We start from the raw sequence: 25129 nt of genomic DNA on the forward strand, positions 1-25129 counted from the left end.
ATCTTTGAGAGTAATAACAATTCTTCTGGTTTCTGACTACCAGCTGAAACATGTATTTGGAGGAAATACAAACTCACAAGGTTCCTTTTAGAAGACGTTGATTTTTTTCAGCATATTCATTCATAGAGAATTTCTCTCAAACCAAACTGCTGCCCTTCTCCGCTGCCCCAGGTCCCAATCCCAAAAGGGCTGGCAGGATGAGGTCAAGAATGCAACAGGCTGGCCACCTCACCAGACCTCCAATTCCTTCCAATGTCTCTGCAATCAATTTTCACTCCCCAAATCAAGCAAACCACCATGCCTAACAAAGAAATGACCACACACCAAACTCTGGCACTAGCCACACCCAGAGTCCCAGAATCCCAGAGTCTTAGAAGGTTCCAGAAGGATGGGCTGATCTACCATCCTCATTTCACAGATGAAGAAACTGAGGCTCAGAGGTTAGGAAAAGTGTAAAAGAGCAGGACTTGAATTCTGACTCTAAGAGCAGTTTGTCCCTAATAAATCCATATCTCCTCCTTTCCTTCTAAACCCCTTTATTTCCCAGAGAGGGGTCACTATGGTCAGTGAGGTTCAGAAATACTTCATGAAAATAACCAGCTGTCCACAATCCCTTGAGAGCTTCAGCATCTCCCAAACACCTAAAATCACCTATCCTTTAATTGCATTCTTTTGGTAAGACCTATTTCTGGAGGGGGAAAGAAGGATACTAAACCATATTAAAATAAATCAAGGAAACGAAGTATTCAGAATCAGGGTTCCATCCAAAGTCCTTCCAATGGCCCACCAGGCTTTATGTGAGTATGTCTGGCTTCCATTTTGACCTCACCTGTAGCTCTCTCTCCATTCACTGGGCACATCGGGCATCCTCCTACCTCAAGGCCTTTGCCTTGCTGTTTCCTCCACCAGGACAATAGTTCCAGAAAAGTGCAAGGCTCAACCCCTCATTCTATCCAGGAATCTGCTTCAAAGAAGGGGTCTTCTCAGAAAGGCTTTCCTTTTCCAAGTTTATTCAAAGAGGCCTCTGGTCTCTTGTTTCTCTTTGACACACCTGATGTTATATTAAAGAAGCAGGTGCTGAGGGCACCTGGGTGGCTCAGTCAGTTAAGCATCTGACATTGGCTCAGGTCATGATCTCACGATTCATGAGTTCAAGCCCCGCATCCGGCTCTGTGCTGACAACTCAGAGCCTGGAGCTTGCTTTGGATTCTGTGTCTCCCTCTCTCTCTACCCCTTCCCCACTCATATTCTCTCTCTCTCTCTCTCAAAAATAAATACAACATTCAAAAAAATTAAAAAAAAAAAAAAAGCAGGTGCCATCTGTCCCAGTTGACCGTACTTTCTATGAGGCGAGAAACTTGGTCTTCCCTGACGCAATTTTCCTGGCACACAGATGTGATTGTTTTGATAATGCAAATCTGTAGTTTTGAATTTGCTTTTTTACTCTGAAGTCTCTGAGTTGCCTTAAACTAAGGCACACACATAAACCAGCATAACCATGTTTTTCTCAGATTGTAAGTTCTCAAAACTTATGTTAACAGAAGACTTCATTTTTTTTTTTTTTTTTTTTTTTCTTCCCAACATCACACTGTACAGCCATTCTCAAAGCCTGGTCCCTAGAACAGCAACAGCAGCAGCAGCAGCAGCACCCAGAAGCCTGTTAGAAATACAGATTCTTAGGATCCTGTCCAGACTCTGTGGTGGAGTCAGCAGTAGGTTTTAACAACTCCCTCCCAGCTGATTCTGATACATATTCAATTTTTAGGACATTTGCACGGTAGGAAGAAGTTTGTTGTGCCATACTGGGGTTGGCAGAGTTGAGACCCAAACGAAAGATTAATGACTGAAATTCATTAGCCTCAGTTTCCTTATCTGGTCCATATGATCAAATGAGGCTTGGGTCACACTACATATTACAGGGGAATAATCCTTAATCCCACAAACTCTAGATTCCCATTTCAGATTGTAAACTGAGGGTTAGGAAGGCAGTACTAATAGCTTCTAGTCATACAAGCCTTGAAAAATGGAATTCCACTCTATCCCAGGGGTCCACTTGATGGGCCCAGAGAGAAAGTCCTGCAGGCGGAGAAGTGCTGTGGCTGTGTGGCTCAGCCGTTTCAGAGGCAGCTACGGCAGGGACTCTGATCACCACTTCTGATAGGAGCTGATTTGGCAGAATGTGTGAGAAGTGAAAGTGCTGGTTGCCTTCTCTTGCTGAATGTTTCAGGTACATGTAATAAAAGGGGACTGGCATAAAGAAAATAAAGAGTGTAAAAATAGGATCCCTGTCCTGTAAGCGCCTACAATGTGCTAATGGAATCCGCAGCGTGGCTTCGGGGACAGAGCTCTCCTGACATGGGGGAGGAAACAATGAGATGAAAGACCACACGCTCAGAGCTAAGAAACCCCGTGACATTTAAGCTGAGCATTGGCTCTCTGGCTTCAGGATTGTTTGGTTTCATAAATGTGGTCTGGAAATAGCACTTGGGCATTATGAAATCTCCATTAGGACAATGATTTGTCTCTTGTATTCATGATAGACCCCCAGACTCTAGAACCTAGAGCCTAGAATGAGGGTGATTTGTACTAATTCCCAAAACTTTCTGATCCACACTTGCCACTCACAGATCACTCCAGGGTGACTGGGAGCATCACATAAGAAAAACCTATGGGAAACGGGCATGGTCTTCACAATGGGCTCAAGAAGGGCATATGGGTGGCTCAGTTGGTTGAGCATCCGACTTCGGCTCAGGTCATGGTCTCGCGGTCTGTGAGTTCGAGCCCCGTGTCGGGCTCTGTGCTGACAGCTTGCAGCCTGGAGCTTGCTTTGGAGTCTGTGTCTCCCTCTCTCTCTGCCCCTCCCCTGCTCATGCTCTGTCTCTCTCTGTCAAAAATAAACATTAAAAAAAAAAAAGTTTAAAATGGGTTCAAGAAAGGCATCTGGGTGGCTCAGTCGGTTAAGCGTCTGACTTAGGCTCAGGTGACGATCTCATGGTTCCTGGGTTTGAGCCCTGCATCGGACTCTGTGCTGACAACTCAGAGCCTGGAGTCTGCTTCGGATTCTGTGTCTTCCTCTCTCTCTATGCCTCTCCCCCACTCACACTTGGTCTCTCTAAAAAATAAACATTAAAAAATTTTCTCTACATAAAATAAAATGGGTGAAAGAATGAACTGTTAGTTGAATGAATGGCCCATATAAAAGCCCCTAGCCCAGTGGTGGGGCATTCAATGTTAATACGACTAACAGCAACTCTTTTCTTATCAATTGGGAAGATTGGGCTCTAACTCTGATAGTCTAATTCAGGAATAAGATTAAGTACATACGTAACCAGACCCATCAAATCCCCAGTGGTTTTAAGAGAGGCAATAACTAGAGCAAGCTCAGCCACTTTGGAAATGAGGAAAGGCTTCACAGAAGATACGGCGAACTGGACCTTGAATGGTACCAAAACTCGGCGGATGGGTGATGGTGGTGGAATTTTGGAAGGCATGAATTTCAGGGCCCCAGGTGAGAAAGCAGGAGCGTTTCCAAGGGACAGGCACATGCTAAGCGATCCTACGTGCCTCAACCCTTAAGCTGCCTGATTGCTGCCGGCCTGAGAACCTCCTCCAGGTGCTCTTGCTCATGGGGTGAGGATGGGTGGTCACCGCAGGGGTCGAGATCCAGGCCCTTCCACCCCTGCTCTGCTCTCTGTCACAGAGAACTGCATTTCCCAGGCTCTCCTGACCTCTGCACACGGGGACCCGTCCAGCCAATGGAGGACGTGGCCAGAGAACTGGAGGGAAAGGCACAGCCAGACTTGCTTCGACCCTGAGCAACGATGACCTATTTGAGTGTCTGAAGTCCTTCATTCTCGAAATACTTAACCTAGCTTTGAACAGTTTTAAAATGAAAAATCCTGTGATCCCACCAATATTTTATCAATATAGCTCTTTTTCTTCTTTTTAAAGATTTTATTTTGAAGCAATCTCTATATCCAATGTGGGGCTTGAACTCACAACCTTGAGATCAAGAGTCGCATGCTCCACTGTCTGAGCCAGCCAGGTGCCCCTATCAATGTAGCTCTTCATTTCCAAATCTATTCTCGTCAATTTGCACTACTGTGGTTTCAAGTCTTTTTTTTTCTTCTAAGTTTATTTTATTTATTGAGAGAGAGAGAGAGAGAGAGAGAGAGAGAGAGAGAGAGAGAGAGAGAGAATATCCCAAGCAGGCTCCCCACTGTCAGCACAGAGCCCGACCAGGGGCCTGATCTCACAAACCAAACCGTGAGATCATGACCTGAGCCAAAATCAAGAGTCAGATGCTTAACCAACTGAGCCACCCAGGCGCCCCTCGAGTGTTCCTTCTAAAGCACAATTTTTGCAATAAGGTCTGTTAAGCTTTAACATACAACACTGTTTCTCTTTAAAACCCCTGTGTATTACATTACTTTAAGCCCAAATTTGCCATTTTATTTTGTGCACAGGCCTTATGGATACATATTCGTACATGTGTGTATGCTAGGAGAAAAATCACCTGGGGGCCCTGGGCCTTCCTCAGCCCATGTGGAACCTAGCACTGGGCAAAGCCTGTTGGGAAGTCATGGGCCAAGGAACCTGGAGTGTCACTGCAGTGTGTCTAAAACGGGAGTTCTCAGTTTGGCTGGCCATTCGAATTACCTGAGTGCTTTAAAAAAACGCTTACCCACACTACACCCCCCCCCCCCAACTATATAGAGGTGTCTGTGGGTGACACCAGCATTTTTCTAAGCTGTCCAGGTGACTGTAACAGGAGTCAAGTTAAGAACCACGGACCGAGTGTCAAGTGGGGTCCTGAACTGAAACCATAATAAGTTCTTGGACAAGGGAAGGAAACAATAACTATGGTGTCCTTGCATTTCTTTTCCATTCATGCTGTGACCAGGACCTATACTGTCTTCCTCGCCCCCCATCCCCACTCTCCTCCCAGTTCACTTTGCAAGGCCATCCCACATCACACCTCAGGCAGGAAGCATTTCTTGGCTACTCCAGTGATTCACCGTCTCCCTTCATCTTGAACCCCTTCCAGTTAGTATTTTGTAAGCTAGCACTTAATTATTCTCCAGTGCTCTCACTGGTCTTTCTGCTAGATGCTATGCATTTTGTAGGCAAAGACCATATTTCCTCCTCCTCCTGGATATGTTTACAAGAGTCTGGAACATTTTTAAATGTTTTATTATTTTTTTAATTTATTTTGAGAGAGAGAGAGGGAGAGCGAGCGAGAGAGCAGGAGGGGCTGAGAGAGAGGAAGAGAGAGAGAATCCCAAGCAGGCTCCACAATGTAAGCACAGAGCCTGATGTGGGGCTCGAACTCACAAACCATGAGATCGTGACCTGAGCCAAAGAGTCACACGCTTAACCGACTAAGTCACCCAGTCACCCTCTGGAACATTTCAGATGCAGGGAAGGGAGTGCCTCCCCAACTAGTAGATTAATTAAACAAACATCTGGGCACATTTGCAAGGTAGGAACAGAGGTTCTGTCATCTTCAAAAATCTACATGATGAAAAGCTCAGTGGATATGCAATACAGCAATTATACCTTTTAGTTTATCCGTCTGTCAAATACCAGCAGGTTTTAGGAAAGACACAGGGTGATTTTGCCGGGAAGGAGGCCGCGATTACACATAAAGTATGTAGTAGTTTTAGGTCAACTAATGCGGCGGCCTTACGTGAGATCTGGAGAAAGTGGCCCAGATGGCAGGACTTGATTTCTAAGACCGAATGGCTACATCCCTGCTCTGAGGAAACACGAAAAGAGTGCAACCAGCCAGCAGACAGAGAAGCCCCTTACTGTCCTGATTTGCAGAGTTCAAGGACTACCTCCCTTATTTTATACTTAAACTCCACAGAGTCATCTAAAGATACTTTCACAAGTTTTTGCTTTCAAAACCAAAATGATCAGGTATCTGAAATGTGGGCTATGTATGCAGACTGTGTGTGTGTGTGTCCATCTACACACACATGCCTGGGTGGTATTTCTTCAAATACTATAGTCCCAGCAGTGATTTTATTTAGTCTGGTTGTTCCTAAGACAAACATACATAACTTTAATTAAATGCACATCTAAAAGTAGGGGAAAACATCTTGAAACAATTAGACTGTTCCATGGTAAGAGGTTTTAGGGTAATGATATCCTCCCACATCCTTACCTCCACCAGGAAAAGTGAACAGATGGGTCAAGGGAAGCCAAGCCTGACTCCATAAACACAGGCTGTAGCTATAACTCTGTGCCTTGCTCTATTTTGTTCTTTTCTGACCCAAGACAGCACCCTTCTCTTACTTGCTCCTAAATGAATTCCAGTCATTCAATTGCTTTTGCTTTTTTTTTTTTTTAATCCCTCTTCGATCGGTTTTAGAGGGAGAAAGTTTTCAAAGTTTCTTATCTTTCCCTGATGGAAATATGCCAGAAAGAAACTGAAAGTCTGAAGAATAACCAAACCACCCTTCTGGTTATTGACCTTGGGTTAAGGAAGCTTCTGGAGAATGTCCGCCAAGATGGCTGGCTGCCTTTGCCACTTCATTCTTGGGATTTTCTGAGTCATCTGGTTCTCTAGGTACTGAAGGCTGAGTGTTTATTTAAATTGCACTGGAAGCTGGGAGAAGAGAAATGTCAGGTTGTGACGTTCACCAGGATAGTCCTTTTCTTCTTGAACCCCAACTTAATCCACTCCTAATTAATTTACCCGTGACAGATCATTAACAAAAAGAATGCTTTCTTCATGCTGAAAAGTCACGTCCACAAATGCCGACCGAATGCCTATCTTCTATGCCTGGAACTGTGAGAGAGACCAACACAACAACAACAACAATCACGTGAGCCTGGTCTTCAGGGAGCTTACTGTTGTTGTAAGGGATTCAAGTCTTCAGAAAACAAAGTTTTTGTTTCAAGCTGTAGAGACTTTTCTGATGTTGTTCTTATTCTTTCAACATGATAAAATGTATCAAGTTATAAATCAAGATTCCAGTATTTCAAAGAGAAGGAAATTTTTTTTAGATGACTGAGACCATCAGAGAGGAAGCATTCTGGACTGGACACAGAACCCGGGCAAACATAAGAGGAAGTCTGGGAGCCAACACCCCACCACCAGTGGAAGGCAAGGGCAAGAGAACATTCAGTGAAGTAACGGCAGGGCCGGTGAGAGGGCCTTGAAAGCCCAAATCAGGACTCTAGGTGGTCAGGCAATAGGGAAACAGTGTGCATTACTGAACAAAATTACAAAATGAGTTCTTGCAAAAGCTCGCTAGAAAAGGCCTCCAGCCTAATTTGGACAGGGAGGTATATAACCCAAAGATTAAACCCAAACACGTAGGCAGAGAATGAGACCAAGTACAGTCAAATACCTAACTTTGCAGTGTGTGACCTGGCCTTACCCTTTAGAGACACTGCAAATCACTCCATACACATCCACAAACACACGCTGGCCCAGCAACGTCCAAGGGGCCAATGGAGCCAAGAGCTTCAGAAGAGGGGACACACGATACCGGCCTGTCATGGACCCAGAACTACTCCTAGGAAATTACCGGTCTGCACGCTACCAAAGTGACGCATGTGGAAAGAACAAGACAGGAAAAGTTTCCACAGCTTGAGAAAAATCTCCAAGTGTGAGGGAGATACACATACACTCAGGCAGGAGTGCACAGATTAGACTGATCCAAATCCAGAAGTGCAGACGTCCAGAGGAGACAGGGCAGAAGCCAAGGGAACAACACTGCCTGGAGTTTCTGTTTCCACAGAGTTCTCGGCCTTGCGGGATTCCGTGATACCAAAGGGGCAGGAGGCATGGTTTCAGACCCCATGGTGCCCCCTCGTTCTGAATACTAAGACCACTAGATTTGAATGAAAATATGGAGCCAGATAGACTTAACTCCATGGTGCCTCTGAAAATTAAATTCTTATAGGCTAACACTTAGCAACTTTGATTCTAAGGAATAGTCCAAGCAGAAAAATGAAATGTTACCAGATGGTTATTTATGAAAAATCTCACACTGAAAAAATAAGTATTTCCTCTTCCTTTTTTTTATAGTCCCTCTAACTTTCTCCACAGGGGTCACCACAGCAAAACATGGTAGACTTACAAGTTCAAAGGCAAAGGCAGAACTGGTTCTGGAGTCAATGCAGGGAGAGCTGTATCATGCGAGTCTTGTCTTTATCAACTGCAAAGTGCAGGTGGTGATTTGTGTGCAACTGCTGTGTGCATTTCCACCATCAGAAGAGAAGACTGAAGTGCTGATCGGAGCTACAGCAAGAATGAACCTTGAAAACTACGCTCAGTGAAAAAAACCACACACAAGGGTTTGATGCCATTACATGAAATACCCAGAAGAGGCAAATTCAGGGAGACAGAAAGCAGATGAGTGTTTGCCAGGGGGAGGTGGCAGGAGGCTGAGGAGGGTCACTGCATACAGAGTGCAAGGTTTCCTTTTGGGATGATGAAAAATTTCCTGGACTAAATGATGAATGGCTGCACAACACTATGAATGTACTTAATGAAATGCATACTTTCAAATGGTTAAAGTGGTACAGTTATGTTGTGTATATTTTCCCACAACAAAAAAGGAGAAATCAATTGCCTGGCCCTCTACCCTACATGTGATAAATGTCTTACTAACAAAAGGTACCAATTTTTAAAAAATATTTATTTATTTTTGAGAGAGAGAGAGCGAGAGGGAGGAAGGGGTGGGGGAGGGACAGAAAGAGAGAGAATCCCAAGCAAGCTCCATGCTGTCAGCTCAGAGCCCAATGCGGGGCTCGAACTCACAAACCGTGAGATCATGACCTGAGCAGAAATCAAGAGTTGAATGCTTAACCACCACCCAGACGCCCAAAAGACTATGAAGGTGATCACAATTGTGGCTAAGCTGCTAACCTAAATTTTCTGTCTTCTTTTTAGTGAGTACAGTCTTGGACAAGCCTATCAGAAGCCTCTATCCCCCTCTCTCTGGGATGGCTATCACAGTCTGTTTTGTGCAGGCATCTGCAGAGCTGAACTGGGAGCAGAAGTCCAGAAGGCTGTACGGTGGGACAAGCAGTCTACCACCAAAAACCTCAGGACACGTTTAACACCATGACTTCTGTCACTGGGGCTCCAAAAGCACTGACTCCAAATGTGGCATCCTGGGAAAAGGGTAATTAACTCATTGGACAAATATTTTGGGAGTACCTATGTACAAGCTGAGCACTGGGGTAGATGAGCTACAAAGTAACAGTCCCTTTTGTCAAGGAAACTCCAATCGGGAGTGCAAGAGGGTTGAGAACCAAAAATCATAGAACTCTGAGTAAGCAGCTCAGGCAACAAAATATTAGCCAACAACTAAAGCCCACCAGCTATCTGGAGTCCTCACTACCAAGTCAGAACCTATGGGGATGCGGTCCTGCACCCCACACCTGAGAGACAGGCCTCTGCAAAGGTGGAAAGTCAAGCTGAGGCTGCTGATGGTGGGGAGCCCAACCCAGGGCTTTGGCGGAGAGGACAAGCCCAGTTCCTAGAGGACCTGGCCCTAATCTGAGTGAGAACACCTCCCACCTCCCTCTTCCCTTGTGTACCAACTAGCCTGCTCCCCAGATACAGCATAGGTCTGTATGCCATCCTGTGGCTCCTCAAACAATAGAACTGGTATGTATGCTACGGGATTCAATGGGTGCCAGGGGGATGGTTTCATTGACAAAATTTGCTAAAATGTGATGCTCAATCTCAGGAAAATTTGCCTTTTCTTCTATTTATCCTTCAATCTAGAGTCCATCTAGTTTCTAGACGATAGTTCTCTCTGGTTAAACCTACATGGGATACTTTTAAAAATATTGATTCTGGGGCCTCTCCACAAAATGTTTCCAAACATGTGGGGTGGGCGTGGGAACAATATATTTTTTTTAAGTACCCCAGGTGACGCTAATGCAGGAGTTGCCAGGATTGAAAACTACTCATCCAGGAGAAGGAAAGGGAACTGGGTTTATCAGTACTTACTGTGGGCCACTGCTAACTCTTTACATATGGTATCTAGAGCTACAGGTGCCCCTTGCATAACCTCTTGGGCTTGTTCTGCCCATGAGCATTATAGGCCCTAGGAGCAGCATTCAACCTTGGAGGGACAAGTGAATGGGAACAGGCACCCCAGTTTCCTTACCCCCTTGGGTAGGGTAACTAGTTCTTGCAAGGGGCCAGAGAGCTAATATGTTAGGACTTGTGAGCCACAGACTTTGTCTTAACTATTCCAATCTGCCTTTGCAGTACAGAAGCAGCCACAATGGTAAATAAATGGATTTGATTGCATCCCAATAAAACTTTATTTACAAAGGCAGACTGCGGGCCACAGTTGGCCAACCCCTGCTCTGAGTCTAAGAAGACTCCCAGAGGTTTTCAGCAGGATTGGGTTCCAGCTGCCCACAGCAGTTACCTGTCAATAACACACCATGTAGGTTTCAGTCCTCTTCTGCATGCTCCTGGGATCAGTGGCTATAGAAACTCCCTACACTCAAATCCTTGTCTCAGAACCTGCTTCTGGAGGCACCGAACCCAACTCAGTATCTTGTTTTATATTCATAACTACCCTAGTGGTCAAATATCGTCATCTCCAATTTAAATTGAATAAATTAAGATTCAAAGATGACACAATTTGTGGCACCTGGGTGGCTCAGTCGGTCAAGCATCTGACTCTTGATTTTGGCTCAGGTCATGATCTCATACTTCATGAGATCAAGCCCCACATTGGGCTCATTCACAGAGCACGGACCCTGCTTAGAATTCTCTCTCTCCCTCTCTGCCCCTTCCAAACTCTCTTTCTCTCTCTCTCATTCTCTCAAAATAAATCAATTTTAAAAGGAGACTACACACTTCATAAGTGATGAAGTCCAGATTAGAAGTCTATTTAGCTACAAAGTCAATGACCTCTCTACAATATGACCGGAGTAAGAGCAGATACAAATAAACATAAACACACACACACACACACACACACACACACACACACACATTAAATATGTAATTTTAATTACGGTGGGCAAGATTACCATAAATGGCAAATCATAATGCAAAATTCACACTACTCATGTAATTACTGATCTACATTAAGGAAAGGGTTTTAAAAGAAGTAATAATATAAATTATAAGGTTTGAGGGTTATGAAAAAAATACCCTCTCTTAGGCTGCTTCAAATGGAGGATAGAATTCCTTTTCCACCTATCAATGGGTTATAATCCTCATGCTATTTCTTCTCTGGTGTAATCTCCAATGGTACTTGAAAACAAATATAGCCATCCAAGGTAAAGCCCAATGTATAACTTGAAACTTGAGGAAATAGGGACCAAATTAAAATAGCATCTTCCATATTTTGACACGAGGGGTAGGAGGAGTGGGGGGGGACAGTAGTTTCACAAAGTCCCCTTAAACACACTTGTGAAGTTCCCCTATGGATCCCAGGGCTTCCAGAGAACACTCTGAGAACCCAGAACCGTTACAGTTAGAAACCAATTTTTTAGCTTACGCAGTCTTGCCCTCGCTGTCCTGCTTGGTGGCACTGGCTCCCTTCTTGCCCAGTAGGGAGGCCACCTTCTCCGCGTCTCCATTCTCCACGGCCTGTAGCAGCCGGTCATCATTCTTGTTCCACTCGTTGGTCTGTGGAGCAAAGGGGAGACGCAGAACTAGTGAACAACAGTGGCCGCAGCCATACTGACCAGCAGGACCCCCGTCCTCCCGTCACTGAAATCAAAACCTGCCCCCAGATCAGATACCTTCCCCTTCACTGTAGAGACACTCAAGAAGACCGGCTTCCCAAAAGAAAACATCAACAGTTCAATGAAACAGCAGCTGGCCAGCAAACTCTGAAATAAAGTCCCCTCTTTTCACCGACGCTGGGAAAATGAAGCAGCTTAAAAAGACCTCAAGGCCAGTTTACACATTAGCTTGTTTCTAGCTAAACCCTGACAGCTGGCTCCTCAGAATACTGGCCTTTGACCTGGTCCACAGCTCACTGGGCCCACAGTGTAGACAACCAAACTGGCCAACAGCTCAAGGTTACTCGATGGTTTATTTACACACAATTCTTCATCCGCTTTCACTGCCACCCTTTCTGGCCTGTTCACTGGCCAGATTTTCGAGCTGTATAATGATTTTAAGTAGTTGTCCAGGCTACGGCCTCTACAAAGTCTCATGAGAAACAAAACTTCTTCCTGAGCAAGCTATTAGACAACAAACAGCTTTGAGCAAAGCCTCCACCACTGATAAACCCCCAACCTCAACAGAATTAACTCTACAAACCACAGTGACAGGAAAGCTTTCATGTGTATAAAAGCTGGCTTTGACTTTTACAAAGGAAAAGAGAAGATCTCCATATAAGAGCAAATGGGCCTTGAGTATAAGACCGAGAAGTTTCACATGTGAAAAGGCAGCAGTGAGCCATTGAAGGTTTTGGAGCAGAGGAGTGAGAGAATAAAATCAGTGACTGAAGAAGAGTTATGACAGAGAGGTGTATGAGGTATACAAGATTAATGCAGGGACAAAAGATCCCGGGGGGCACATCAAAGCCCCTGGGTCACTTTGCAGGCCGGCCTGCCCTCCAGACCTCTCCTATAAACCCACTTTCTGGCCCTTCCTGTTATGGATACCAACACCCTTAAAGAGATTCCTTCTCCCTCCCCCAAACGTTCTACATTCAGCTCTACAGTTTCTCTGCTTCCTGTGGCCTCTGAAGATAAGAACCTCTAGGCATTTCATTTTAAAGGCTTTGCCACACACCATTGCATGGAGGCAGAGAGAGGAGACAGTGGGAATGTAACAGTTAACAAGAGAGAATTTTACAGGACTACACTCATCCAACTCTCGGAGCATGTTCCCAATCTCTCTGCGCTGATGGAACTGGGAAACCCAGTAGGGCTCCACCTTCTGATACAGCAAGGGTAGATCTGCAAGATGTCCCAGGTACCTCTCCACCCCAGCGTAGAGGCAGCGCCTGAGAGAAAGCCAAAGGCCATGGAGGGGTAAAGTTGACGTGTACAGGGTTTAGGTACAGAATTTACTTTGAGAGAGGCTCAGGACTGGGCCGCTCCCATTTCTCAGGATTCTCTCCTCCCCATGGCCACCACTGAGTGCAAGAACACAGGAATGAGGAGCTAGGTTTAAACAAAAATCAGAAGTCTGTCCGCTAGGCTGCACGAACTAGAATTCCAGAACTCTAGATTGATACTTCCATGCTATAGACCTCAAGTCACCCAAAACCTCTCAGTACCTCAGTTTTTCAAGGTTTTGGACCGATGACCACTGTGATTCCTAGAGCTCAAAATATGTAATCTATAAAATGCCCCCCAACCAAACTTTGCTAGAGATTTGTCTTTGCACAAAGGCAAATCAGGTTTCCTACTGCAGAAGAACACAATACACAGTAAATACACTACCCTAAGCACAAGCATTTGGTGGTAGAATGGGAAGCTTTACCTAAGAACAAAATGTAGCCAACACCAAGAAACAGACTTCCTCCAAACAGCATTTTACAAGCCAAAACAAAACAAAAAACTTATAAAGTACATTCAGGACCAATGATTCCCATTTACATGACCCCCAAGGTACATTATTAGTGTTGTCTTTAAATCCTTCCCTAATTTAAACTGACCAAATTAAAACTGGATAGGGAAGATCAAAAGGATATTAAACCCCAGAGGATATGATCGAAAGTATTTAAGCAAAGAAAAGCCACATGAAAGGATTTTCCTTTTCAGTGCCACTAAGAAACTCAACTCTTGGGTAGAGAAAAATCTAGTTGTAGGGGTTCCCTAAAATTAGTTACATGTGGATATTTAGGGAGTTCAATTTCTATAGGACACAGCAAGAAAGATCCCTTCTCCCCCACCCTCTGGAGGACAAGGTCAATGGCACATTGAGGTCTAAAATACTTCTCTTTTATCTAGTTTCCCTTCACTGCAGGCCAGAAGTTACTTTTCTGTTAGAAAAGATAAGGCAAAGAGAACAAGGTTACACACACACACACACAAAGATTTAATAAATAACCTATAACACCATTCAACCTGGATATGCTGCAGACAGGATTCATAGTAAGCAGGAGGAAGGAAACGGATGGGTGCTATATATTGGCCTTAGAGTCTGAGCCAAGAGACCAGTTCAGAACCCATCAGGAAAACAAGGGCACACCTGAAGAAGAAACTGGGGGAGAAAGTAGATCATTGGTCAGAAAATGAGGAAAGAAAGAGAGAGTTTACTCTTAAAATTCTCACACAAGTTATGCTAAGAGTGGAGACAAGAGGTATCCCAATTTGTCCTCTCTCTAAGCCAGGAATCCAGATTCTGAAAACACATTACCCAGACTGCTGGCCAGCCCTCATAAGGAGGGGATGCTAATGTGACAGAGCTCTCTAGTCCTGGGCCAGGCAGCTGGTTATATTTATGGGTAGTTCTGATATGCACAACAGGCTATATACCATGTTTCTTCCAGAAAGCATGGTTTTCAAGGTGCTATCGCTTTCCTCTCCTATACCTGCCCATGGAGATAGTCCCTATATTTTCTCCTATAAAACCATTCTACCCAGCACCACATTCCATACCAAAGATTCCATGGCCATCTGCAAAATGAAATAGAACAGATGTTTAATAAATACTTTTAATGACATTGCTCTTGAGAATCTACAAGCAAATTCTTTTCACCTGTCTCTATCCCTCTGCTGAGTGGTACTAAATTGAAACCAAGCATCAAAAGGAATCTTAAAAAGCTACCTTGGCCAATATACCGTCCAACAGTAGGGTTGGTCAGATAAATAGGTTGTGATATTGTGATATAAGAATTGTAGACTTGGTCCTTGTCCCTGATTTCTAGCACTAGAGCTTTTAAAATCCATGAATTTCCAGAGTGATAAGGGTGAAGAGTATCTTTTGTTATTCATAATAAGCTCCCCTACAGGAGTTTATGTTAATGACATCTTCAGGATGCGGGTTGGTTGCCAGGAGAATCAACCATATAAATTAGAGGGTTAGAAATTTCAGCCCCACCCCCTCCTCCAGGGAGGGGAGAGGGATTAGAGACTGAGTCAATCACCAATGGCCAATGATCTAATCCATCATTCCTACGAAGTGGAACCTCCATAAAAAGCCCTAAACCACCCTGAAACCATAGGGTTCAGGGAGCTTCCAGGGTGATGAACACAAGGAGGTGCTGGGAAGATGATCCTGGAGAGAGCAGACGCTTTTCACTTACGCACCCACACACACATCCCCTATCTTGCCCTGTGCATTTCTTCCATTTGGCGGTTCCTGATTTGTAATCCTTTGTAATAAACTGGTAATAGGAAGAAACGTACCTTTCTGAGTTCTCTGAGCTGTTCTGCAAATGATCAAACCTGAGGAGCGGGCTATGGGAACCTCCACCTCCCTGACTATGACTTTATAGCTAATTGGTCAGACGTGCAGTTGGCCCAGAAATTTCAGATGGCATCTGAAGTGGGAGCAATTTTGTGGGACTGAGTCCTTAACTGTGGGGTCTGATGCTACCTCCAGACCACTAGTGTCAGAACTGAATTGCATCACCAGACACCTAGTTGGTGCCCGAAGAGTTGGAGAATTGGTTGTGGGTATAAAGAAAACCATTTGGTGTCAGAGGTGTTTTGTGTAAGAAGTAGGGCATATGATAGGTGAAGTGTGAAATTTTACCATAACGACCCAAAGTAATTCACCCATGCTCTGGAATTGGGGAAGACTTCTAGAGACCACCACCCCACCGCCACACAAACAATACCCCACCCCCCTCACCACCTCCCACGGAAATCCCCTCCTCTAAATGGCATTTCCTCCATAGGGCAGCTTCGTGATTAGCTCTGCCTCCACACTGGGCTCCTGGTCCCCTCAGAATGGCATTTTCCACCTACGAGCGGGTTAATCCAACATTTAAAACAATGAATTAGAAAAAAAAAAACAGCGAACATCAGCTGCATCATATTTAATAAAGTTAAATGTTTTATGAAACTTTTGATTATGTATGTGTGTCCTGGGTGGTGATATAAAATAAGTATTTTTCCTGGGGAATCTCAATAAAATACATTGGATGCCACTGCTTTAGAATATTCTGTCATCCCAACCGCCTATGAAAAGGCTTCCTTCTAAAGCCTACTTCAAGCCCTGTAGGCTAGTCAACTTTTTCATGGTGACCTCTCTCTGCTTCTCTCCACCATTGTGTCCCAGAGGACCGCCTACTCAGCTGACTGAAGCCCACAGTCTAGACTTGATGAAATATTGCGTCCCGGCTTTTGTTCCAGAGTGCGGTGCGTGCTTGTTTTGTTTCCTTGTCTTCAGCTCCCTGAAGGCACTGACGACAGCCTTTATTACTCGCCCTGTCGTACCTAGCAAATGCTGGTTCTGCCGCTCATTTTAGCAGGATTTTCCTCCTCCTGATGAACATAAATCTCTCTTGACTTAGCAAATTTTTTTTTCAATTATAAAACTTTCATTCTTTTGCAAATAACTATTTAATCATGTTTCCATTTTTTTACAGGCTAATAAATCCAACTCCCTTAACTTTCCTACGCCCTTAAATCTTCTAAGGCCAATCTTCTAGTATTTTAATCACGGGTACACTTTCTCTGAATCTCTTTATAACGAAGGAGCCAGGTCTTACCAATTCATTGGCACGAATCCAGTGTCTCCCAGTCACCAGAATCACCTGGGACATGCTAACTGTGCAGATGCCCATGCCTCATCCTGGAGACTCTAATCCCAGTGATCTCTGGCACCCCTGGACTCGGGGTCAAGTGTGCTCTTTGATTCTTATTCCAAGTTTGGAGACAACCAAAACATATGCAAAGGCTACCACAGAAGCATGAAGGGAGGAGGTGAAAGAAGAGAAAAATTCTTGGCTTTTTCTTTGTAGTGCTAGGTATTTTGTTTCCAACAAAAGCTTAATCCATATTATGCTTTCCTGGGGGAGTTGCATGTGTAACTCGTGTATAAGATGAGTACGAGAATGTTAACAAAGGCATTGCTCATAATAGGCAAAAATTAAAACTAATCAAATATCCAATAGAAGATAAAGTACAATATAATCAAGCAACGGAATGAACTACAACTGCATGCTACAACATGGATACTAAAAACAATATTGCTGAAAGAACAAGACACAGAAGAATACAATAGCATGCCTGCATGTATATGAAGATGAAAACGGAAAAGATGGATCCATATGGTTTAGGAACGCATGCCTGGATAGTAAAACTATAAAGAAAAGCAAGGACAGGGCTACCCTAAAAGTCAGGAAAGCGTTGGGAGTGAGGATATGCCATCTGAGGAGGGAGAGACACCTGGGAGTACTTTAGGGTCCCATGCTCTAGTTCATGACCTGGTTAGTGGCTCCACAGAGGTTCCCTTGTTGTTAAACGCTACATTCTTGTTTTGTGCACTTTTCTCTATATGTAATTTATTACGCACGTACACACAGAGTTTAGAAAGAAGACCTGTGGTTCGCTTTCTGGTCAAATCAACTGCGAACCAAGTGCCTCTGGACGGTCTGTGTTCTCACTTGCTATTTCCTCCTGTCTAAAATGAAGGCAGCCAGGTGTCAAAATCTGCTTCTTTAGAAGGCCTCACAAATCCCTTGGAGAATCTGCTAAGGTTATGGACTTTCCCCAGAATAATGCACAAACACACAAGAGCTTGCATACAGTTTCATAGGGGTCTCTGACTTAAACCCCTATTCCCAGTCCATCCATTAAGCTAAGAACTCCTGGTGCAGAAAAAGAGACTGGCTTCAGATTTTAGTGTTTTTGAGTTGAAATTCGAGCTCACCACCTCCCACCTAAGTGGTCTTGAGCAGGTTATGGGCATCTGAGACTCCATTTCTTTATCTGTAAAACGGGAGGGATCCCACCTCTTTGCAAAATATCCTGAGAATTAAATATAATGTACATGAAGAGCCTGGAACACAGTAGGCACTCAAAAACTGGTGACTATTATTACTGAATTAGATCTTTCACACTGTCCGTTTATGATTCATGCTGTATGAATCTTTTAATATTTACAACTTAGGACTGATGGCCGTTACCCTTTCAGAGGCAGCTAATGCCTTCCTGCAAATTTAAATTTGCAAATTTTCTAGTACAGCCCCTAAAAATAACATTTTAAAGGGCTCTAGAGGAAACATTCACAGACATGAAATTAACTATTTTATTGAACATGGCTCAGTTTTCCAGGAGACTGTTTAAACAGATGCTATTTCAACAGAGCACATTTAAGCCACATTTGCAAGTTCAGGAAGCCATATGTTACGCTCCAGAGACATGTGTAATGTGTCAGCTATGAAGGGCAGCACGTGGGAAAGGCAGACTTTACCTTCAATGTAGGCTCCAAACATTCCTGCTAATTTATCACAAATGAGATTTTCAATGGCTGGCCTGTTAGTTTCCTATTCATCAAATCATTTCCAAATGACACTACTTGCTTAAGAGTTTTCCCTTGAAGCCTGGCCTTTGGAAGGACTTGCCTGCCTCCTGTGAGGGTGGCACACACCATGTCAACCGCATGATGGACGCTGGAGCTTTGGCAATTGACAATGTCTGCTGTTGGCCAGACATGGCATCACCTTCTTTTATTTTGGTTTAATCATTGGGAACTGGAAAACCAGTGGAAACTCAGTGGTCACAGACATCTGGCTAGTAGGCAGGTTTGAGTTTTGGAATATATCAACCCAACCAAAATAATCCAGTGGCAGAGAGCAATCTAGGAAGAGAAAGAGTTTCTTTGACTTTCTTTAGGAAGGACTCTAAAACCCTAATCATCACCAATTAGCATAGCTCCTGTTGTATGGATCTGCTTCCGCAGCCATCTGGAGGAGTCTATTTGAGAGATTATCTTTGGAAATGCTGCATTTCTCCCTCTAGTTTATGAAGTGCAGACTGTTTTGCCAATATAATCAGTAAGTCTAAGATGAAAGTTACACAAAGTAGACAGTGTTTTCACTAGGAAGTTTTCAGATTAGTACCATCCAGGAAAAAAAAAAAAAAAAAAAAAAAAGAGCACACACCTCATATTTTAAGACAGAGGACAAGAAACCATCAAGCTTCAGGCCCAAATGATATTTTCCCGTGGTGACTATACAGAAGAACCTATAGTTGTTACATTCATTCATTCACCCAACGACTATTTATTTGGTGCTTTTTACATAGCTGCCATAGTCTTTCCAGAATTTTCCATACAGTTTATATATAGATTAACAAGAACAGTATGAGAAATATGCCAACAACACAAAACAGGACAGGATGATAAAGTGAGCCACATGGTGAATCAGCACAAAAGAAAGGAGGGTCAACTTTCACCTAGGCAGACAGGGAAGGTTTTTTGACTAGGTAGTGAACTAGACCTTGCGATGAGTAATATTTAGGTTAATGAAGAGAAGACACAACAACTGAAAAATACAAGATATATTTAGTAAACAGGGAGTTAGTCCAAGAGAGGCCTTAGAGTTTACGGAAAACCAAGAAAATTACCAATACATCATGAAATAAACATTGGACCATTTTTTTTTTAATTTTTTTTTAATGTTTTATTTATTTTTGAGACAGGGAGAGACAGAGCATGAACAGGGGAGGGTCAGAGAGAGGGAGACACAGAATCTGAAACAGGCTCCAGGCTCTAAGCTGTCAGCACAGAGTCCGACGCGGGGCTCAAACTCACGGACCGCGAGATCATGACCTGAGCCGAAGTCGGCCGCTTAACCGACTGAGCCACCCAGGTGCCCCAAACATTGGACCATTTTAACGAGACCAGAAGTTTCATAAAGGGCTTTCCATTAATGTTGTTTCAGACCAATACTTAAGAAGTTCATTTAAAATGAGTTCCCCTCTCCCTACATCTTTATTTCAGATTATTCACATGTGCAGGTTACACGGTCTCTGGCATTCACCCTGACATCCATCACCTTCCCCTTAATGGACTATGTCCGTGATTCCTGAAGTCTTTCCACGTAAACACTAAATTTTGTGTCATGGACATAATACATAATTATTAACACCTCCATCCAGAAACAGGCTGGTCTCGCTGCCCCTCCCACTCCACGAAGATACCCTACTCATTTTTCCCCTTGCCCATTGCTCTCCCTGGCCACCTGGACCAGGTTAGCTCCCCTTGTTAGGCTCTCTCATGCTTCTCGTCCATAGCACTTGACACAATTGTAACTAAATAGTATTTCTGAAGTATTTTTAAAGGTCTGTGGACCTCCCACTGGACTAGGAGTTCCAGGATATGGCCAATGGCCAGCATCTGCCTTGTTCACCACTAAACCCCTGGACTCTTGCCCACTGTCTGCCAGATGGTAGGGGCTCAATTCAGAGCTGTTCGTTGAACAGCTTTGTTTTCTTCCTACTTCTTGGGAGCCACTGTTGATTAAACCCTTCTCTACTGATGTCTTTGTCTCAATCTACAAATGTACTTAAAGTCTCCATAATCTTACCAAATTCCTTTCTTGGACCAACGTTAAAACATTACGTTTAAAAATCTTGTCATAAGAGGTAAAAGCAGTCTCACGGGGGCAGAGGTAAGTCTGGGAATAGGTCAAACCAACTTCACCCCTCAGGGGGAAAAAAATGATTCCAACCAGTTCAATGGAATTGAAGCATTCATTTATTTAGTGTCTGAAGTGGGGGAGGGGACAGATACTCTGGGAAGTGTAGGGTTAAAAAGATGGCTATGAAGCCAGCTCAGCCCTTAGGGAGTTCACAACTGCTGAGAGCAGAAACACATCCAATAAATACTTAACATTGTTGCTTGTCAGTGCTAAACCAGTGCAATGAACCAAGACCTATGAAAGCCCAGTGAGGATATGATTACTACTAAAAAATAGCTAACAATGTCCTAGGAACCATACTACATTGTAACTTAATCTTAAACAATAATCCTATGAGATATGCACTATTAGTCCATTTTACAGATGAGGAAACAGGCACAGAGGTTAGGAAATGTGTAAAGTTACTCAATATACAGTACAGTTGGGTTCTCTCAGGAGGAGAAAGCTTAAGCAGTTCAATTTAAAGGAAAATGGAGGAACTTTTCAGGATGGACAAGATTTCAGTGTTGATAGTCTGAGGGAAGCCAAGGAGCCAGCGGAGACAGAATGAAGAAAATAAGGGGTGAGTAGTGGAACTGAAGATTCAGCCAGGCAGAAGGCTGATCTTTGTAAACCAGTCACGTTCTGCTTCTGAGCAGTAAAAGAGGAAGAGGAGGGCACACAGAGATACGGTGGGAGACAGGAAGTCAGTTTGTGTTTTATGCCTTCTGTTTTCTTGGGAAAGCAAGGGTACAGTGCAGGGTCCATGGTGGTCTCAGAAGCTTGAACAATGTTCCCAACAGCTCCAGGGGGAAATGAGAAAGGAAACCCACTTGAAATGAGTAAAGGGGTTTTCAAGCAGTCCCAGAAATCCAGACAAAAGTAGGAATTGTTAATTCCATGTGCAAATCATTTGGTAGTGCTGTGTGATTTTTCACTGGAAGCACTGGGAAGGATGGGAGTAAGGGGTAGTCAGCTTGATGGCTGGAAACCAGAAAGACAGGTAAAGCAGACATTCTGAGATCAAGAGCATGGTAGGTGCCGATGAGCAGGTATTTGAAATGACTGTGGGATCAGGGATAGGAAGGAGGTCTAGGACACAGTCCTATATATCAGAAGCAGGTTGTTAGAGGGGTCATTTGTATGACTGTTAGAGTGATGACAGAAAGGAAAAACTGAAGCTGTGAACCCAAATCCTGGAGAAATATCAGGAAGCAACCTAGAAGTCCCCAAATGATAGCGGAGAAAACGAGAGGAAAGTGACCCAGCATGGCCAAACAGCAGGGACAGTCAACCAAGAAAAGAGTCATGACATTAGAGAACAAATGGGCCAAGCCTTACAAATGCCTTCTTGTGATTTGCTGTCAACTATGCGCTCTTTCCTTCCAGGTGCCATAAAGAACTGACTCAGGTCACTATACTCACCTACACTGGGTTGGATAGTGCCCTCACAATATTCATGCCCTCCCTGAACTTCAGAATGCAGCCCTGTTTTTAAATAAGGTCTTTGCATGTGTAATCAAGTTAAGATGAGGTCATACTGGGTTAGAGTGGGTCCCAAGTCTGGTGAAAGGCCTCCTTATAAGGAGAGAGAGAGATGAAGACACGGAAACAGGACAGAAGGCCATGTGATGACAGAAGCACAAACTGGAGTTTGCTGCCATTAACCAAGGATGATGGGCAACTGCCAGGGGCCAGAAGAGGCAAGGAAGGGTTCTTCTCTAAGCCTCTGGAGGGAGTACAGCCCTGCCGCCACCTTGGTTTTGGACGTCCAGCCTCTAGATCTGTGAGAGAATACATTTCTCATCGTTATTTTAAGCCAGCAAAGAAATTAATAAACTATCCCTGGAGGTAGGTATTATTATCCTCGTTTAACTGCCAAGGAAACTGAGGTCCAGAAAGTAGAAGGATTTCACCCAAAGTGACAAGGCCAGAAAGAAGAGTCGTCAAAATTCAAACTCCAGACCTTCGGGCCCTTTCTACTTCAGTCTTGCCCCTCTCGTCCCTTCCCCCGACCCATGGATGTGCACCACCACTGAGGAAGACCGGGCAGAACACAGAGCACAGCGTGGTGGGCCACATGGGCCAGAGGGCAAAACTGGTGGCACTGACACGAAGAGCTCAGGGCTCTAAGTCCCTATTAAATGCAGGAACCACACCTAAAGCAGACTCATGATTATACACGAAACATACAGTCCTACAAAAGCATTTAAAGCATGATTATTTACTTTTGCAACCATGTTCACAGAACAGTGAACTTCCTAGTACAGTAAGCTCTTTTATAATTTTAATACAGTTTATTATATAATTATATAATTTATATGTGTGTGTGTGTGTATGTGTGTGTATTATACACGCGCATAAATGAGATTTGATTTACTGAAAGATATATTCATTGCTTAAAGGGAGGTACATGTGTCACAATGATCATCTCAAGGCCTGAGCAAGGCTTTCCTTGCACAGGGGATGCTTGGAGACATGTGTGGCTAGAATTCAAGCACACACCGTAAGTACTTTTGGCATGTATTTGAGTTTGATAAGCAGACACAATCCCTGAGCTTTGCTCTCTAGCCAAGTGGAACAAGACAGATTCCACACGAAGTATCCAGATGAAATGATTTCATACACAAAGTCTTAAGTCAAATGCTTAGGTGCTCTTTAAGTGTCTAAATGGTCAGAGCAGAGGATCAGGGTGGCCTCTCGCCCTGATCACGCCCAGGCATCATGCCTACCTGGCTGCACATAGGAATCACCCAGGTATGAATGCAAACTTTAAAACTTCCCTATGTGATTCTGTTCAGCCAGAATGATTTCTCCCTTGACGACAATAAAGATCACAAACCAACCTGGTATTAACCAAGCTTGTATCTGCTAAAACACTAAACTAGACAGTTCAGTGAATCAACATTCAGACCTTACTGGACATAAAGACTTAATAAGCACCAACAGGCAATCAAAGATGCCCCATGGAGAGACAGGGCCTGAACCAAGCTCCCTGCAACCTCCTTCAGATGAGCCCCTCATCTTGATGCCCCTGCCTTGGTTAGTGGTGTGGTCATCCCAGATGTAAGCCCTGGCTCTCTTCTCCTCTCCCTCCGTCTCTGCAGTCAATCGGCTGTTGATGATGTCTCCCTGGTTCCCTTGCATTAACCTGCTTTCCATTCCTACAGTTAATATCTTTATTTAATCCAGTTCAGTTCAACACCTTTTTGGTTTCTACTTTTTCCAGGCATCGTGCTAGATGCTTTGGGCTCTCCTCTTTACCAAGCTCCTGGGGCGCACTAAAAGGTATAGAGACTTAGAGCATCAGGAGAGAGGTTCTGACATTAATCACTGTTCATCAGAGACACTTCAACAGCCTCTTCCCCCTCCCCCCCCTTTTCCTGTTTTCCTTAGGACTGTTCGTAAGTTCAGAAGATTATCCTGTTATTGAGGTGGCCCCACAGATTTTGAGTTAATAGAAAGTACTGGATCAAAGTTTGAGAGCAGGAATGAAGCAAGGTCGTTCTTGAATAAGTTCCCAGCAGAATACTATAAAAAGAAAATGAACATTTTTTTAATAGTCTTAATTTTTTTTTTAATTTCAGTTTAGAAACATTAGCTATTGGTATTTTTAATAAACCATTTGTCTTTCTAATTGGAGGCAGTAAATGTTCACATTTGAATTTGATTTTGGTTCAGGTTATGATCTGACTGGAGTTCAAGCCCCAAGATGCTGTCAGTGTGGAGCCTGCTTGGGATTGTCTCTCTCTCCCTCTCTGTGCATGTGTGCTGTCTCTCAAAATAAATAAACTTTAATTAAAAAAAAAAAAGATAATTAAGGGAGGGGCGCCTGGGTGGCTCAGTCGGTGAAGCGTCCGACTTCTGCTCAGGTCACGATCTCCCTCCCAGTTTGGGAGTTCGAGTCCCGCGTCGGGCTCTGTGCTGACAACTCAGAGCATGGAGCCTGCTTTGGATTCTGTGTCTGTCTCCCTCTCTCTCTCTGTCCCTCCCCTGTTCATGCTCTCTCTCTCGAAAATAAACACTAAAATAAATACATAAAAATTAACAAAGATAAGGGAGATTTTGTTGATTTAATTTACCTATTTCCCTGCTAACTGTGGAAAACAGATTACCAATGCTAATTCTTTGAGGTGGTATCCACGTCCCATCTCCTTGACTCTGAGCTGATTTGCCTGTCACAGAATGTGGCGAAGATGACGCTCTTTGACTCTCAATGAAAAGGTCAGAAAATGTCATACAACTTCCATCAGGTTTTCTAGGAATCATCACTCTCTGCCGATCGTCATGCTAGGAGCAGGCAAACCCATGTACAGGTGTCCCAGGGTGAGTGCACACCATCTGACCTTCTCAGCCCCTTTTCTGCCATAGATGTGAACGAAGAAGTGTCCATCCAGATGACTCTAGCCTCCAAGCTGTGAGGGACCTGCAGGCTTCAACCCTCCCAACTGAGTCCCTGACATCTTAAAGTACCGACAGCCATCGCTGCCAGTCCTACTGCATCCCGTCCAAACACTTGACCCATCACCTATGAGCATAACACAAAGGATATTTTATACCACCAAATTCCAGGTCGTTTGTGATACAGC

General features: G+C 43.9%; 1 protein-coding gene across 1 annotated transcript in view; it reads right to left on the reverse strand.

The window, feature by feature from the left end:
- The window catches only part of RAI14 (retinoic acid induced 14), a 131762-nt gene that overhangs the window by 46015 nt on the left and 60618 nt on the right, over positions 1-25129 (reverse strand). The window contains 1 exon segment of the mRNA XM_042952380.1: positions 11499-11629. Coding sequence (XP_042808314.1) covers positions 11499-11629 — 131 coding nt within the window.

This window comes from Panthera leo, chromosome A1 (assembly GCF_018350215.1).
Source record: "Panthera leo isolate Ple1 chromosome A1, P.leo_Ple1_pat1.1, whole genome shotgun sequence".
Classification (NCBI taxonomy): domain Eukaryota; kingdom Metazoa; phylum Chordata; class Mammalia; order Carnivora; family Felidae; genus Panthera; species Panthera leo.